This window comes from Monodelphis domestica, chromosome 2, assembly GCF_027887165.1.
Source record: "Monodelphis domestica isolate mMonDom1 chromosome 2, mMonDom1.pri, whole genome shotgun sequence".
NCBI lineage: Eukaryota > Metazoa > Chordata > Mammalia > Didelphimorphia > Didelphidae > Monodelphis > Monodelphis domestica.
In genome coordinates this window covers 522,157,921-522,172,977 of record NC_077228.1, presented here as the reverse complement: position 1 = coordinate 522,172,977, position 15,057 = coordinate 522,157,921, and the positions used below count along the sequence as shown (strand labels likewise).

Genomic DNA, 15,057 nt, shown 5'->3' with positions numbered 1-15,057 from the left:
TGGCCAGTTTCTGGGAGAGAACTATGGTGGTCTTTCTAAATGGGACCTTTGTGAGAATTCCTCCTTTCTCACTCCTGCAGGGGAGCAAAGAAAGGGAGTTTCCTGGGCCATTTCCAGGGGTTTTCTGGGGTTGGGCCAGCCATGGAGGCAGAGCCAGGTCCATGAGGGCACCTTCTGACAAAGGTGATCCTGTATTATGGTAAGTAAGGCAGCTGACATGGCAATGACTTCAAAAGTCAATCAGATACCAAGGGAGTGAGTAGGAGATAAGATAACCAACCCAAGTCAACCTTCAAGTGGAATTCTGGCCGCCCCATGGTTGAAGGCATTTTCTGGATCCGGTGCAACCTCCCCCTCCCCACCTGTCCCTCAATGTTCCAATGTGCCAAGAATGGGGCTAAAAGTGGATAGGTCCGGACTTAACTCTCCTTAGACCCCTGAGGGCCCATACTCAGCAGTGCAGCCAGGAAAAACAGAGGGAGAGCTGGGAAAGAGAAGGAAGAACAGTTAAGGAAAGGAAGACAAGAGGAAGTAAGATGGATAAAGTCCCAGGAGGAAGAAGGGAGAAGAAGTGCATGTATGGGTCGGACCAACAGCAATCCCCTAAGTATATGTGGTCCAGAGACCCTGAGACTCTTGCAGGGGCCCACAAGATTAAAACTATTTTTTATAATAATCCCCAAATGATTTGTTTTCAAATCCAGTCTATCTGGATAGATATAAACAAGAGCTCTTTGGGATGGCCTTAATATGTAAGGAGAGCTGAGGCCAAAAAGGACAGGAACTTCTGGCCTAGAGGATTGCTGAACATCTCTTTTTGTTTTGGAACTTTGTGTGTCACAGAGGCTGAGAGTGTCTGTTGAACTGAATTCCAAAGCTGAGATTCATTTCTTTGGGTCTTCAGGGCTTTTTTGATCTTCCAGAATTCTCTTATGTAAGCAAATATTCCCTCCAAGAGAGATCACCTTAAGCCTTTGTTAGCTAATAATAGTCTATGGGGTCATGGTGGATGCCTGTGGGAATGGGCGAGGGTGCCACGAGGGGCCTGGTGGGACAAAGTTCTACTTTGATTATTCCACAGTTTGGGGAGAAGTTCTGCCAGTCAGCACAGGTTTATAGGCAGGGCTGTGCTAGTAAATGTTTAACAACCTGCTCTCTGGAAAAAAAAATATACCAGGGACCCACTTATGCTTAATCTGCATTGTTGACATTTTCAGAGGTCTGGCCAATCAACAAAACAACCAATCAAGCCCTGATCTGTAGTGTTTTCCCATTTCTGAGGTATAAATGCTTGCACTAAAAATTCAATCACCGGCTCTCTTCTGAATCAGTTCACACATACCACTCACTGGTGGATGGGATTCACAACTCTTTACTATTTTTCCAGCAAAGAATAAGCTTTATTCCAAAAAGATACGACCATTGACCATTTTTATTGCTTGTAGTTCCTCATCTCTTCTTCCCCTTCCTTTTTCCAGAGAACCTTCAAGCAGAGGGTTCCTGGCCAGGGTTTGGGAAACGAAAACAAGTGTCTTTGGATCATGTTGTCTGGCTATTCATTTGTGCCCAGCTCTTCCTGACCCCATTTGAGATTTTCTTGGCAAAGGCACTGGAGTGGTTTGCCATTTCCTTCCCCACTCATTTATAGATGAGGAAACTGAGGCAAAAAGAGGTTAAGTGACTTGCCCAGATTCATATAGCTAGTACATGTCCAAGGATGAATTTGAACAGAGCTCCACCTGACTCTGGTAGGGCAGCTATGGTTGGCTCCATGGATGGAGCACTGGGTCTGGGGTCAGGAAGACCTGAGTTCAAATCTGACCTCAGACATGCAAGAGCTGTGTGACCTTGGGCAAGTCACTTAACCTCTGCTTGCCTTAATCCAGGAGAAGGCAATGGCAAACTGCCCTAGTATCTTTGTCAAGAAAATCTTAGGGACAATATTTGTGTGGCATGGACCAGGGGTTCATGAAGAGTTGGACATGGCTCAATGACTCAAAAGCAACAATAGTGGGAATTCCACTGTGAGCATTAGGACTTCCCATTCCTTTAAAAGGACCCCAGAGTAGGTAAGTGGTCACCAACTATGACCACCGGCAGATGAACCAGGTCAACAGGCTCATGTAAAGTTGGTCCTGAGAAGGGGAGGACAGATAGCAGCAAATAGTGGGAAACTCTTGGGGCTTGGAGTCTGTAGGGTTTGGGTTCAAACGCAGACCTCTCAATTATATGAACCCTGGGCAACCTCTGGCCATTAGTCTCTTCATCTTTAAACTGGGTATGCTAATCTCTGCCCCATTTACATCACAGAATTGGGGGGAGAACTTGAAAACTCTCAAAGATGTAACATTTAAAAGAGTGGGAGCCATGAACTGTAATAGTTAAAATGGTTGAGGGTATAAATTGTAGTGAGTTAAAATAGTTGAGGCAGTAAGCTGTAGTGATTAAAATAGTGGAAGACTTAATTTGTGGCCGCTAAAAGAGTGGATGAGTAAGTTGTGACTGCTGAAAATATGTTTTCACTACAGTGTCTTGTTTTAAAATCAAATATAAGGTGGTCACCAGGGAAATATTCCCAATTATTAAATATACCCAAGTCAACTGGGTTTTATAGAGAATTTAATTAATTAATATAATGAGGAATTAAAGAAAAGGAGAGAAAGAGTAAGAAAGGAAATAATGAGAAAAGGATAGGCCAGCCCAGGGCAGCTCTGGCCAACCCAGGCCTAAGCCCTTAAGAGAAAGATCAGTCAGTCCTTAATCACTCACCATAAGATCTGTTCAAGCAAGGATTCAAAGGGACAGAGTCTCCTCAGAGGGAGTTCCAGCCAGAGTCAGCCTCCCTTTAGAGCCTCCTTAGAGACTGTTCTTTAAGAGACTGTTTTCGGGGGCAGCTGGGTAGCTCAGTGAATTGAGAGCCATGCCTAGAGGCGGGAGGTCCTAGGTTCAAATCTGGCCTCAGACACTTCCCAGCTGTGTGACCCTGGGCAAGTCACTTGACCCCCATTGCCTAGCCCTTACCGCTCTTCTCCCTTGGAACTAGTACACAGTATTGATTCCAAGATGGAAGGTAAGGGTTTAAAAAAAAAAAAAGAGACTGTTGTCTTTTCCTTATATAGGGAATTTTCCCCTATGTCACCTCCCCTAAGTTCTTCCATCTACCAATCACTGTAGATGTTTCTAAAGGACCGCCCATTCTTAGTCCACACCTAAGAAGGTGTAAATTTTTGAGTAATTCACACCAGGAAAGCTCTGAGTAAGCTTCTCAGCTCTTTGTTCCTTGTAAATTCACAAGTTGCCTGACCTTTATAGGTACTTATCTTAAGAACATTTTGCCTTATTATAAGTATGGGTTTAAGTACTTTTCATTGTTCAGAAAAGAGTTTACAACTTTATCTTCTCCTCGGGCAGACTTAAGTAGGTGAAGTAGAGTTCTCTGCCCAAATGGGGAATGGTCTTAATCCAATCTTATGAAGTAGGGTCTGGGAAATTTTTAAGGTTCACAAAGAATAGCCCCAAGTTGTAGGCAGCAAGGTAGCCCAGTGGATACAGAGCCAGGCCTAGAGATGGGAGGTCCTGGGTTCAAATGTGACCTCTGACACTTACCAGCTGTGTGACCCTGGGCAAGTCACTTGCCCCCCATTGCCCAGCCCTTACCACTCTTCTGCCTTAGAACCAAAACACAGTATTGACTCAAAGATGGAAGGCGAGGGTTTAAAAAACCTGAACTGCATGACATATTTGTTAGGAATCGTTTAGGTTCAATGGAGAAAAGGAGGTTAACTTGTCTGTAACATAGAAAGGCTATCCCAGCACTTAGCCTAGAGGGGGTCCTTCTTATCTCCCTATTGGAAGAACATCTGGTCAGCTGGGCAAGATGGAGGCATCTTCCATGTGTCAGCACATGGGCGGGACTCTTTCTGGCCTGAAATCACACCTTTGTGTGACCTCAGGTGACCAGGAAGCCTCATGGGGTGGCCAGAGACCAACAGGAATCTGCCCAGAGAGGCACAACTGGAGCCTTAGTCCTCCGGGGTCATTCAGGTCCCAGGAAGAGCAGCTTTGTTCCCTGTTAGGGGGAAGCAGAGCCTGACTAGGGTTGGAAGGGAGAGATGGGAATTCTGACAGCAGGTGGTTCTGTTCTGCAGATTGAGCACATCTGGGCTTCCCTCATTCTGCAGCTGCCCCAACACTGCCCGTGGGTGGAATCTCATCTGCACGGGCACTGGTCAGCCTCAGAGGGGTTCCTGGAAAATCTGGGGAAGGAAGGAAGGTTTCTTGCTGTTCCTTGTGCCTTTGGCAAGAGTGGCTTATTGCTTGCCAGCTCGGTGACTTTCCTTGGCAGCTACTGAAGTAGCCATTGGGCCATCCGGGCTAGACCTTGAAGTATCTCAGGCCAGCTGCCTGGGCATCGCTCTTGTGCTCGTGTTGTGGGGAGCTTGAGGTGAGCCCCTGGGGTTCAGGAAGGGCACCCCTTACAAGGATGTGAGACTCTGAAACTTGGCTTGGAAATAGAGAAATGTATTCATTTGGAAGGCAATGTTGAATCTGGCGAGGAGGGCAACATAGGTGGAAGGCTGCCTCCTGGGGGGACAGCATGGATGGAGGCTGCTCCCCAGAGGACATCAATTCTGGGGTTTTTATACTCTCCAACAGTGAAGATGTGACTCTAGAGTGGTAAGCACTGAAGCAAGGGTGGGGGAGGTTGGCCTGAAGGCATGGGGTGGCCCTCCTAGTTTGGAGGACAGATGGATATCTGAGATACAACTTGATGATATGGAGGCTTATCTCTCTGTCCATCTCAAGTCTAAAGGATGATCCAAGGAGGAGAATCCTCTCAGGGTCAGATGTTTTGGATTAGGAGTCACAAGGATAGAAGGGAGCAAAGGAATTTCCCTGCTTAGGGTTTGGGGGTACAATGCCCATCCACTAGCATTTCCACAAGTAGCTCCTTGGCTCAAACCTCTGCTCTTAATCACTTGGGGGAAAGGAATTGTGGGAGAGGTTCTGTCTTTTGGGGCAAAGAGCCAACAGGGAGGGACCTGACCTGCTGGACATACAGGGCACAGACTCCCAAGCTCCCCCTCTTTTCCTTTCATCACTGCATAAATGATTAAGTCCTATATACAAGTAGGCTATATGGCCATGGCGGCAAACCTATGGCACATATGCCAGAGAGGGCACCGAGAGCCCTCTCTGTGGGCATGCCCGCCATCACCCCAGTATAGTTTGCCAGGGTCCATTACTAGAAAGCCAGAGGAATGTGGAGCCCGGCTGCTTCCCTCCCCATCTCCATGCACCTGAGGACATTTCTCACATCACCTGCCCCTCTAAAAGGTTCACCATCACTGCTCTATGGGATGTGGCCATCTGGCACAAATTCTCTGGTCTGGCATCTGGCCCACCTCATTTCTGAGAGACTAAAATGTCCCCCTTTGTGGAAAAGAAGAGAAGGGCGCTGTCCTCTGTCCTGGCTCCCAGCCTACAGCACTACTGAGGCTTTACTCTCTGAAAGGGAACCAAGGCTATAATTCTGGCTATCTACTACACACCATGTAGCCCTCGCCCACCAAGGTGGTGCAGTGGGTAGAGTGCCAGGCCTGGCGTCAGGAAATCTCATCTTCCGGAGATCAAACCTGACCTCGGACTAGCTGAGTGACCCTGGGCAAGTCTCTTAACCCCATTAGAAAACAGAAACCCCGGCCGGCGATTCTGTTTTCTAAGACAGAAAGAAAGGGTTAAAAAAAAAGTCACCCAGCCCCTTTATGATGAAGTCAAGGAAACGGAGACCCTCTGATGGATGAGCCAGTCCTTGACTCTCTGAGCCAGGGCAGGCTTTTTTAGGGGGAGGGGGGGGAGGAAATAACCAAAGTTTGGGGGAGGCACAGTTCCTTGGGTCAGAGATGGATACATTCCCTAGCAGGCGTTTGGTCGGTGACAGGAGGAGCACAATTCGAGTGTTGGAGCCCTTGCCTACACCCAACCTGAAATTCCACTATTAGAAAGTCATTTGCTTGGGACGGCACCCGCCGGTTTTCAGGGGTCTCCCATTACAACGTTTAGCCCCGAGCGGGATGAATGGGCTCAATGCGCATATAAAGGCTGGGGAGGAGCGATCAGAAAGGAATGGAATTCCAGTCTCCCGCAGGTGGAGGCCAGCCCCGGGGCCGGCCCGGACCGGGAGGAGTAGGACTGGGGAGAGGGCAGAGGTGGGGCCCCGTGACTCCACCAGGAAGCTAGGGTCCAAGGACCAAGCATTTCCCTGTCCCACCCTGACAGCCGGAACCTTCGGCGCTGGTAAGTTGGCTTTGACTCTTGGAAGAGTAAGTAAGTGCCTTCTCGGCGGGGCGGGGCTCCCGGGCCTCAGCCTCTGGGGAGGGGGCCTGCCGGACGGCTCGAGGAAGCGCCCCCTTCCTTCCCCGCCGGGAAACTCCAGGAAGAGGCTTGGAGTGGGAGGGACCGGGGCCGGCGGACTACACCCCCGGCTCTCCTAGAAACCAGCCGGCGACATTCCGGGAGCCCCAGAGGCAGCCACCAGGCTGGTGGACCCCACAGGAGCCCCAGAGGACAGCAAGACCCCAGGGCGGAGCCAGGTGAGGGGCGCCCCCACCTTCCCCCTCCCCCTCCTCCGCGACTCTCCAGGCCTAACCCACCTCCCATTCATCCCCTGCAGCTGAGCCCACAGCCGCTGGTGGCCAGAGCCCTGGGGGAGGCCGGGCCCAAGACCCCACTGGAGCAGGTCACCCGGGAGCGGGACGATGCCATTGCCAAGTAAGGGGCGCGAGGGAGGGGGGGGAAGGGAGCCTCGGGGGGCTGCGGAGAGGGGAGGGGGAGGGGGCCCAGAGCTTCGCCGAGGGTCCCTCTGAGGAGACCCTTCCCCGACGCCTTCTCCCACAGTTCCCAAGCTCTTGTTCCAGGGGCGATCCCTGCCTTTCCCCCACACTGGCGGTCCCCCAAAAGATCCACTTAGACTTTGTAGGAATTCATTAGCTTAATGACCCAGCCTAGGAAGACGCTCCCGCGAAATTGGGGAGAGACAAGTGAAGACTTATCAGTATGCAGCTGGGTGGTTCAGTGGAGGGAGAGCCAGGCCTAGAGACGGGAGGTCCTGGGTTCAAATGTGACCTCAAACACTTCCCAGCTGTGTGACCCTGGGCAAGTCACTTGACCCCATTGCCTAGCCCTGACCTCTCTTCTGCCTTGGAACCAATATACAGTATTGATTCCAAGACGGAAGGTGAGGGTTTAAAAAAAAAGAATGTAGAGAAGTTAGAACTATGTATAAATGGGCAATGTGCATTTATGGGTAAGTGAAGAGGATACAAACATGTAACATGTATTTATAGGTAAGTTAAGATCATAGAAATGTCATATATTTATAGATGTTAAAATTATACAAACATAATATATATGTTAAGAGGGGGCAGCTAGGTGGCTCAGTGGATGGAGAGTCAGGCCTAAAGACGGGAAGTCCTGGGTTCAAATCTGGCCTCAGACACTTCCCAGAAGTGTGACCCTGGGCAAGTCACTTGACCCCCATTGCCTAGCCCTTACCACTCTTCTGCCTTGGAGTCAATGCACAGTATTGACTTCAAGATGGAAGGTAAGGGTTTAAAAAAATAAATAAATATATATATATATATATATATGTTAAGAGAATATAAACATGTAAAATGTATTTATATGTAAATTAAGATTATATAAGTATGAATATGTATTTATATTATGCTAAATATATAAATATATTATATTATATATAATATACATTTATATATATATAAATTATATATGCCAAAATTATACAAAGACTATTTATATAATTAAGAATATATAAATAGGTAATATATTTATATGTAAGTTAAGATGATATACATAAATATTTATATTGATATATAAGCTAATACTATAAATATGTAATATGTATTTATATATAGGTTAAGACTAAAATCTGTAATATATACATTAAGACTATATAAGTATGTAATATATATTTATAATTAATATTATATAAATAGGTAATATGTGTTAAAACTATAACATTTTAATATGTAAGTTAAGATTGTATAAATATGTAATATAGTTAAAACTATTATAAATATAAAACTATATGTTTATACATATAAATTAAGACTACATCTAAATATGTAATATATTTATAAATAAAGACTATTAAAATTTGTAATGTATTTATATATAAGACTATATTAATATGTAATGTGTATTTATATGAGTTAAGACTGTATATAAATATTATGTTAAAATCATATCAATATTTAATATGTATATATACACTATATTTAGATATAACAATACATATTTATGTATGTTGATTATGTATAAACACATCATATGTTTATACATATAAATTAGGAATGTATCAAATATGTACTGTATGTAAATTAAGGCTATATAGGTGATATATTTATACATAAGACTGACTATGTAACACATTTATTTATAAGTTGAATATCAATGTTATTTGTTTATATGTAAATTATATATAAAAATTAAGGCTACATAACATGTAATATATATGTTAAGACGTGTGTGTGCGTGTACGTGTACACCCTCTAGTTCGTCCCATTCACATGAAAATGCAGTGTTTGGGGGCTTTGAGGCTTGTCTCTAGGTTTTCCTCATCCAGCCCAGCTGGAAACCTGCTTAGGAGCAGTAGTTGGATTGTGGGTAAATGATCCCCCCTCTGAGCTTTGGTTTCTGCAGATCTGCAAGCCAAAGGCTCGGCGGGGCCTCCGGGGAGGCTGCTCTCTGGGCCGGGTGGGGGCTGCCCACAGAGGCCCCCAGGCAGAGCTGCTCCCTGCATCCCCCCAGCCCCAGCCGGGAGAAGGGCTCTAGGGCCGAGGATGGGGCTGAGGCCCGCCCTTCTCCTCCCCCCACCCAGGAAGCTGGCAGTAGAAGCCGAGCTGGGCATCTGCAGGGCCAAACTCCAAGCCTCGGAGAAGCAGTTGCTGGAGGTGGTGGCAGAGAAGCTGAAGCTGATGGAGGAGATCGAGGCCTGGAAGGTAGGGCAGGCCCTGGCTTCCCCCAGGGCGAGGATTTCTGGTGGGGCTCTCTGCTCCCCTCCCAGCCCCGGCCTCCCCCAACCTCCGTCTCTTCCCCAGGAAGACATGCAGGAGCTGATCCGCCAGCAGATTCACAGGCAGCTGCAGAGAGAGGGCAGGGCCGCTGCCTCCGAGCCCAGAGCCCCCCGGGCTGGCCTGACCTCCCATTTCTCCCAGTGGCAGTGGAGATGGCGGAGGTGAGAGGGCTGGAAGTAGCGCTAGTCAGCAGACTCTGAAGCTCTGGCCGTGGTGTCCACTCCAGGTAGCCGCTGGGTTTGAAGCGTGGCCGGCCCATGGTCCGCATTTCCATCCTCCCTCACGGTGGAGCTCTGTTCATCCCTCCCCTGAGCCTTCCCCTTCTTCCAGAGGGCCAGGCCTTTTCCGCTCTCACCCCCGAGGCTGGGGCTGCCTCGGCCTCTGTGTGGGGAAGATCTCGGGCTCTTTGAGCCTGTGTTTGAGAAGTCTGGAGAGGAGCCAGTACTCCCCTCTGTGGTCCAGCCAGACTGGCTGGAAAAGGAGGTGGCACCTCAGAGGACCAAGATGGGGCCAGGAGAGGGTTCTTGGAGCTGGAGGAAGTCCCTCGTGGTATCTCCTTGCTGGAACAGGACTTCCGGGTTGATCTGTACTAAGTTCTGCCTGTCGTCCTCCACCAGATGGGTGAGAAGGAACAGCTGTGCCCTGGAGAGTTGAGTGGGATGATTTGGTATCCTGGCTCAGCTGTTGAGCCTCTCCTTCATCCTCTTAGGCCAAATCTAGTTCCGTCTCTCCAAGTTCCAGGCCAGCTACGTAGAGCTTTGAATTCCTTTCCTAACTCTTCTGGCTTTATGTCTGTATTTGTCCTTCCTCAGCCCTCCCACTTTCCTTATTCCCTATCTCCCAGCCACTGCCCTGGGGCCCCACGTTTCTCCTCTCTCCTTCCCATGACCTCAAACTCAAATATTTGTCCTGTGCAGCCCCATCTATAGAGCCCAGAGAGGGGAAAGGATTTGCCTAAGAATTTTTAACTTTCCTAAATGAATCCAAGCTGGATTTGATAGAGCGACTCTAGATACAAATCTTAAACACATAGACCTCTGAAAGGATCTTTCTGCTGGATAGAGATTGGAGGTGGTAGATTGCTGGCTCAGGCGTTAACTGATGCCCTTCTGAAGGCTTTTAAGTGGTCGCCGATGCCACCCCTCCTGTTCTCACTGCAGGGTTGACCATGGAGAAGTGATCTTCAGGGGGTAGTTCCTCAAACCTGGTATTGAACTAGAAATCCTCTACTGCTCAAGAACCCACAATCTCCTCTCAGACTTTGTAGCAAGGTGGGGAGAACAATATACCAGAAATTCCCCTCTGTTCCTACAGGACTACATTCTCTGCTTCCAACTCCACTGAAGACTCAGAGCCCTAATCCTTTTTTGACTCCATGACCTGTCCTGGGGATTTGATGGATCCTTGACACTGATTGCAGGACTATGGGACGCTTCTGACTGTCAAGAAGGCTGATGCTCTGCCCTCCAGGCCCTAGTGGATAAACCTCATCTGCTACAACATCTGGACCATGGGCTATGCTGATTCCTCTCATTCTGTTTCTGATGAAGACCAAGGGGACCCATCTAAACGGAGGCAGGAGAGCCTGCTGCTCAGTGCTCCTGGTCTCAGACTAGCTGGAATCATGGTTGCCTGGGCTCCTCCTTTGTTTCTGGGGCTTGAACTTGGAGTTAGCAGTCTCCCCAACTCCTTATGCTTGTTGACCCTCCTCCGACCTGGGGGTGCCTACTAGTAGCCTGGGTATTTGGCAAAGAATCAAGCTGGTTCATTCAATATTCATTAAGTAAATTATGCTATGTGCTGGGCATACCAAGACAAAATAAAAAGTCTGTCTGGCCTCAGTGAGCTTCTATTCTACCTGTGTGTGTCATGTGCACTTTGCACCTGAGTAAGTAAACACAGACTTTGTAAATGTAAACTACAAAGTCTGAGCAGGGTTATTTCAAAATACAATGATGACGTCGACCTAAACAAGAACCGTGAGAAGACACACCCCTCCCGCCCCTTTGCAGAAGTAAGGGATATTGCTTGTTACGTCAGCCTTGCTGATGTGTTGACTGATCTTCCTGATTTCTTTTTTCCTTCTTCCTCTTTTAGAAATATTCTTTGTTCAAAGGGATGGCTCTCTGGGAGGGGGAAGCAGGAGGGGTGCTGGGAGAAATATAGGTGATATTTTAAAAAAAGGAAACAAAATAATTTTAAGGAAAAGGGAATGCTCCCATGTAGTACAATGAAGACCTCCCTACCACACCGAGACCTAAGTTTGAAGAGCCCTTGGCTGAGTCCTATTCTCATCCCACTGGGGGGAGCTTTTAAGGGGGTCAGCAGAAGTCATGGAGGAGGGAGACGGCTCTGGGAAAGGGTGGGAAAAGGAGGAAGAAGGCTGAAGATGAGAGAGGAAGAGGAGAGTGGTGGTTTGGGAGGAGACACAGGGAGGGCAATAGAGGGGGGAGAGTCAGCAGGAAGGACAGGTGGTTGCTGCCCTCCTTAAGTGACTTATCCAAGGTCACGTTAGGATGTGTCTGAGGCCAGATTTGAACCCAAGTCCTCCTGACTTCAGGCCTGGCACTCATCCATGTGCTATTTAGCTGCTTCAGTCCTTATCTATTCTTTTCTCACCTACAGACAAAGGGAAGTACAGGGGTGATAGAAGTAGCTTCAGGATGGTTGGCTGCCAATGTGGGACTAAAGGAAGTCAGGTTGAAGTATCCTAGTGATTGTCTAAGCCTTTGGCTATCTGTGAGACCCTGGACAAGTCACTTAATCTATCCATTTTTTGATCTCTAAAAAGAGCATGGGGGCAGCTGGGTAGTTCAGTGGATGGAGAGCCAGGCCTAGAGTCAGGAGGTCCTGGGTTCAAATGTGGCCTCGGACACTTCCCAGCTTTGTGACCCTGGGCAAGTCACTTAACCCCCATTGCCTAGCCCTGACCACTCTTCTGCCTTGGAGTCAATATACAGTATTGATTCTAAGATGGAAGGTGAGGGTTTAAAAAAAAATATACTTCCCAGCTGTGTGACCCTGGGCAAGTCATTTGACCCCCATTGCCTAGCCCTGACCACTTTTCTGTCTTGGAGCTAATACATAGTATTGATTCCAAGATGGAAGGTGAGGGTTTCAAAATAAAAAAATAAAAAGCATAATAATGCTTATACTATCTAGTTTACACAATGGGACCAACAACCACTTGTAAACTTGTAATTATTAAGCCCAAGAGGTTTGGGGAGCTCTGGAGTACTTTTTTTAAACCCTTCCCTTCCATCTTCGTTCCAAGGCAGAAGAGCAGAAAGGACTAGGCAATGGGGGTTAAGGGACTTGCTCAGGGTCACTCAGCTAGGAAGTGTCCTCAATCCACTGAGTCACCTCCCTGTCCTCTGGAGTATTTTTCTTAAGTGTGTGTGAGAGTCTATGCTGAGGAAATTACTCCGTGTTTACTCTGAATATTTTGTAAAAGAGGCAGTGGGCTGAAACAGATGGAGAGCTGGCCTCAGAGTCAGGGAGAAATGGGTTCCTATTTTCCCTCTAAGATATATTGTTTGTATGACTCTGGGCAAGTCACTTAACCCCTCGGTCCCTCCAGAAAATTGCGGAAGATGAGATGTTGCAGAGCAGGCTCAGATCTGAGTTGGCAGAAGGAGACGTCCCCAGGCTAATGGAGTCACAGAACTGGTCTCCCCAGAAAGATCTTGGGCAACGTACAACCACCACCTAAGGCCAAGAGATCTCAGAATCCTAAATAGAGAGCTGGAAGAGGCTTCACAAAGATCTACTTCGACCCTTTTGTTTTGCAGCAGAGGCAAATGAGGTTTAAGGAAGATGGATAACTTCAAGGAGGTCTCCTTGTGGGAAGCATCACTGGGAGGATTCGAATCGAGGTCCATCACCTGGTTAACATTTATTAGGCATCTATCATGAGTAAAGGACAGGCCATGGAGAAACAGACAAGAATGAAACAAATCCCTTTCCAAGAGTTTACATTCCATTTAGTGAGATCATTTGTTGTTGAATCATTTTAGTCTCCTTAGGCTCTTTATGACCCTGTTTTGGGGTTTCCTCAGCAAAGATACTGGAGTGGTTTGCTAGTTCCTTCTCCAGGTCATTTTATAGATGAGGAAACTGAGGCAAACAGGGTCACACACAGAGCTAGTAAATGTCTGAGGCCTGATTTGATCTCAGGAAGATGAGTCTGTCTGATTCCAAGCCCAGTGTCCTATCCATTGTGCCACCCAGCTGCCCTCGTGAGATCATAGGACCATAAATTTAGAGCCAGATTTAGATTAAGGAGGAGCCTTAGAGGATATTGAGTCCACCCTTCCCCTATTTTATAGATGAGGAAACACACCCATTCATGGTCATAGAGCTAGATTCTGAACCCAGGTCTCCCCACTAGCCACCCAGATGTGCCAAACTATCCAGATAAAACTCCCCAGTGCCTCTGAATCAAATTAAAGTGTAATTGGGAGAGGATAGCTAGGTGGCTCAGTGGATAGAGACTCAGCCCTGAAGATGGGAGGTCCTGAGTTCAAATTTGACCTCAGATGCTTCTTAGCTGTGTGACTCTGGCCAAGTCACTTAACCCCCATTGCCTAGCTGCTACCATTCTTTTGCCTTAGAACCAATACTTGTATTAGGTTTAAAAAAAGCATAATTGGGAAATGTTAAATGAAATAAATAATAAAACATAGTTTTGATTTGAGATTTTTCTAAGTCAATATGCAGCTTTGTACTTTGACCAACTGCTCTGAATCGCCAGGATCAGAGCTCTTTCCACTGAACTACATTGCCTTAAGCTTGAGGAAGGCAAGCCAGAACCTGGGCGGACTCCTTGTGGGATATTTTGGGAAAGGCTTGGACAAGAGGCAATGAATAAGAAGGCATGATTGGGCTACTTTCTTCATTGGAGGGAGTACTCTCATTCAGATGAATCAAAGTATTGACACAAGACTTTGGTTAAACCATCTTCAATTGCGGACTCAGTTTCTTCCTCTGTAGGCAGTCTGTACTTGTTCAGTCATTTCAGTTGTGACTGACTCTTTATGACCCCATTTGGGGTGTTTTGGGCAGAGATACTGGAGTGGTTGATGATAGACCATGAGATCAAAACTCCCCTTCCCCCCAATCCCTACAGAAGCTAACAGGCCCTCCCATCTAGCACCTGTCAGTCCCAACATCTGCCTAGCAGGACCCCAAGACTGTCCATTCCTTAGCCCATCCATCAAACCTGGGAACTTTCCCCTCCCCTAGAGGCCAAGGTTCCATCCCCTCTCCCCCACTTAGGACCATGCAACGAGGTTGGTCCAAGTAGCTCAACTTAACCAATAGAGGGAATTCAGGTGACCTCATCCCTGATGACAATCCCATGTGAGGTTAAACCCATCTAAACTCAGATGGAGACTCAACAGTCATCTTTGCTGGTACTGATCTCCCCCTTTTCTTTCCTTCCCCCCCTTGCCCCTCCTTGCCTCCAATAAAGCTTCACTATAACACCACACTCTTGCCTCAGTATTCTCTTGGTCTAACTCCCATCAATCAGGTACTGGAGACAAATGGTACTGGAGTGATTTGCCATTTTCTTTTCCAGCTCATTTTACAGATGAGGACACCAAAGCAAACAGGTTAAGTGACTTGCTCAGGGTCACATAGCTTGTTAATTATCTGAGTCTGGATTTGATCTCAGGAAGATGAGTCTTCTTGCCTTCCTGGTTCCAGGGAGTTGTACTAGGTGACCTCTAAGCTTCCTTCCAGCTCTTATAGTTTCTGATTCTAGTTGGAGCCCCTGTACTTTAGAGGAGGAAATAAATCTAGAGAGGGAAAATTACTTTATCAATTTCTTGATCACACAACAGGTTTTAGTGGCAGATGGTAGGACTAGACTGCAGGTTCCCTGATTTCCCAGCTCTGACAGCTCCCAGAGCAGGATGTCACCATGTGTCTTGCCTTCTACCTTGGGGAAGATGGAAGG

General features: G+C 47.2%; 1 protein-coding gene across 5 annotated transcripts; it reads left to right on the top strand.

Moving 5' to 3' along the window:
• The first annotated feature begins 5,948 nt into the window (after positions 1 to 5,948).
• Positions 5,949 to 10,936, top strand: HELZ-AS1 (HELZ antisense RNA 1). 5 transcript variants are annotated; one of them, XM_007486009.3, is made up of 6 exons: positions 5,955 to 6,297; positions 6,495 to 6,593; positions 6,674 to 6,771; positions 8,900 to 9,020; positions 9,120 to 9,321; positions 10,410 to 10,936. In XM_007486009.3, exons 1-5 carry the CDS (start codon positions 6,075 to 6,077, stop codon positions 9,293 to 9,295), a joined length of 717 nt encoding a protein of 238 aa, XP_007486071.2. In that variant the 5' UTR covers positions 5,955 to 6,074; the 3' UTR covers positions 9,296 to 9,321; positions 10,410 to 10,936. The 5 variants fall into 5 exon arrangements, with proteins under 5 accessions (XP_007486075.2, XP_007486074.2, XP_056675741.1 ...); XM_007486011.3 differs by having other exon boundaries at positions 5,967 to 6,297; positions 9,120 to 9,256; XM_007486013.3 differs by lacking the exon at positions 9,120 to 9,321 and having other exon boundaries at positions 5,949 to 6,297.
• Positions 10,937 to 15,057: the final 4,121 nt, after the last annotated feature.

Bases quoted from the DNA above. Each gene is read 5' to 3' on its own strand.
- HELZ-AS1 (XM_056819763.1), top strand. From the start codon at position 6,075: ATGAATGGGCTCAATGCGCATATAAAGGCTGGGGAGGAGCGATCAGAA. The intron at 6,298-6,494 runs GTAAGTTGGCTT...CGGCTCTCCTAG, and splicing joins AGCCGGAACCTTCGGCGCTG to AAACCAGCCGGCGACATTCC. The intron at 9,021-9,119 runs GTAGGGCAGGCC...TCTCTTCCCCAG, and splicing joins AGGAGATCGAGGCCTGGAAG to GAAGACATGCAGGAGCTGAT.